This window comes from Poecilia reticulata, linkage group LG13, assembly GCF_000633615.1.
Source record: "Poecilia reticulata strain Guanapo linkage group LG13, Guppy_female_1.0+MT, whole genome shotgun sequence".
Lineage (NCBI taxonomy): Eukaryota > Metazoa > Chordata > Actinopteri > Cyprinodontiformes > Poeciliidae > Poecilia > Poecilia reticulata.
In genome coordinates, this window is record NC_024343.1 from 33,334,786 (window position 1) to 33,337,243 (window position 2,458).

The window sequence follows — 2,458 nt, forward strand, 5'->3', positions numbered from 1 at the left end:
GGTCCCCGGTACGTTGGGGGTCCCCATACGTTGAGGTCCCCGGTACGTTGGGGGTCCCAAGATGTTTGGCGTCCCGAAACGTTGGGGATCCTGAAACGTTGAGGCCCTCGGCACGTTGGGGGTCCCGATACGTTTGGGGTCCCGATTCGTTTGGGCCCCAGGTACGTTGGTCGGACACCGGAGCAACACGAAGCTCCACAGAAAGTCATTTCTGCCTGTTGACCAAGTCTGTGCTAATTGATTACATTTTTTCTCATTTATAGGTTATTTATTGATTAATATATTGCCTGTAATTGCTTGTCATTTATTTATTTAATTTTTTATTTGTTTATATCCAGTCATTTTGAACTATCACTCTTAGGTATATATATATTTTACAAACTTTGTATTCATTACCTAAGATGGAAAAGCTTTCAGCAAATAAGCAATTCCCCCTTAGGGATCAATAAAGTATATTGTATCCTAAATGGCTGTTGCAGGAATATTTACTTTAACAGGCCGTTCCTGCGTCCATGATGGATGGAGACGGCTCTGTCTTCTGCATCGTCTCCGACCGTTCAATGAACTCTTATATCTTCTAGCAAAATAAGATTTTACCATTTTAAGCTACATTTTCAGCTCCTTTACATCAGAGGTGCTCAACATGGGGGTCGCAACCCCTTGGTGGGTCGCAGATGTACAACCACAGGCGTTGAGAAAGTTTTGTTATGGAGACACTTTTGATGTTTTTCTTTTAAAATTTGATGCTATGTCTTAAAGTACGGACTAGCATGACTCTAAAGTGCATCAAGACGAGGAATAAAGTATTTTAGTGAGAAATGAAAACATCCAGCGAGTGAAAATCTGTTCATTGTGTTGAAAGTTAAAATATATTGCAAAATAAAAGTTTTTTCATGACAGCAGGCCTGATATTAATGTTTGTAATAAAAACATGAAATAAAGAAAAGATGTGTTATTTGTATTAAATACACAATAACAACACGGTTTTAAGTTTAAAAGCTTGATGCTCCTGGAGTCCCACCTGGCCGAGTGTTTGGACTCCTGGAGTCGTTCTGCATCAGTTACTGCCAACAGCCGTTTTTATTCAGATCAACTTCCTGCCAGCAGCCAGGAGGTTCTGGTCCGGTTTGAAACCAGCAGAACTGGTCTGTCTCAGAGTCTCGGTCCAACCTGGAAACCAGCAGCTGGACTTCCTGGAGCTGGACTTCCTGGAGCTGGACTTCCTGTGGGAATGTCCTCCAGGTCCTCAGCTTCCAGAACCAGAACCAGAACCAGAACCCAAACCCATTCTGCTGAGGAGACCCTGCAGGAAACCATTCCAGCATCACCTGAGACTCTGCAGAAGAAGGTCAAGCTCTGATCTCACGTCATCTAACTGCTCAGTGACGTCACCAGGAAGGTGATTACAGGCCGGAAGCTGCGCGCTAATCAATCTCAGTGACTGACAGCTGATCGGCATCCTCAGCGCGTGCGCTGTGACGCTCACGCGGGCCGGTGAACGCGTGCGTATCTGCGCGTGCGTGTGTGCGCGTGTGCGTGTCTCTCACGGTGTTCCGGAGGTCCTGCAGCGCTACGCTCATCCTGGAGCTGCGAGCCGGAGAGCAGCGCGCTACGGCCGGCCCATCCTCCCCGGGCTGTCCGCCTGTCCGCTGGCTCCGCTGGGTCGGTGTGTCCGCCGCTGCCGCTGGATCAGAACCGGGACCGGGAGCAGAACCGGGACCGGGATCGGGATCAGGACGGGTTTCTGCTCTCTCCTCTCCTCTGCCTCTCCGTGACTCCTCAGACCCCGCCCAACATCCAACCAGCCGCTTCCTCTCACAAACAAACACACCCCGAGACACACGGGGACTGACGTCATCACACGACCTACGTCACCTCCTCCAGCTCCCACATCTAGTTATCCATCTATCTGTTCTGGTTCTGGTGGGTCCGGGTCAGTTGGATCTATGCAGTGATGGTCAGAACCTCAGTAGAACCTGAAGTTCTGTTAGTTTTACTCCGGAGCAAAAAGATGTAAACTGAGATTTTTCCTTCATTCTGCTGGTCTTTCATGTTTTCTCCTTTATTATTTTATTATTTTAATCTTGATTTTATTCCCTTTTTACACCAATTTCATCTTCATTCTGACCTGGACTTTGTCCTAATTTAAACCTTTTTATTTATATCTTTATTTATTCATTTATAATTGAACTTTATTCCTGTTTTTATTCCTGATTCTGTTTGTATTTTCTGGATTATTCAGATTCAGTTCCGTCTTTATCCGTCTGTTTGTTTTCACATGCAAAGTGATTTGTTTGAGTTTTTATTGTTTTTATTTGTTATATTCTTGGTTGGAACCTGATTTAATTCAGGTTTTATTCTGGTTTTCATTTGAAATCTTTCCTTCTGACCGTCTTTGTTGATGTAATCATGAGGAGAAAGTTGGGATTTCTCAGCTGTCAGTGAACCAGAACCCGGT

General features: G+C 45.4%; 1 protein-coding gene across 2 annotated transcripts in view; it reads right to left on the reverse strand.

Moving 5' to 3' along the window:
• The window catches only part of ece2b (endothelin converting enzyme 2b), a 27,178-nt gene extending 25,277 nt beyond the window's left edge, over positions 1-1,901 (reverse strand). Inside the window, exon 1 of one of the 2 annotated variants that reach the window (XM_008426813.2) lies at positions 1,548-1,901. In XM_008426813.2, coding sequence (XP_008425035.1) covers positions 1,548-1,580 — 33 coding nt within the window. In that variant the 5' untranslated portion in view covers positions 1,581-1,901. The remainder of the gene's footprint in view (positions 1-1,547) is intronic. The other variant, XM_008426814.2, reaches the window with a different exon arrangement.
• Between the last annotated feature and the right edge of the window lie 557 nt (positions 1,902-2,458).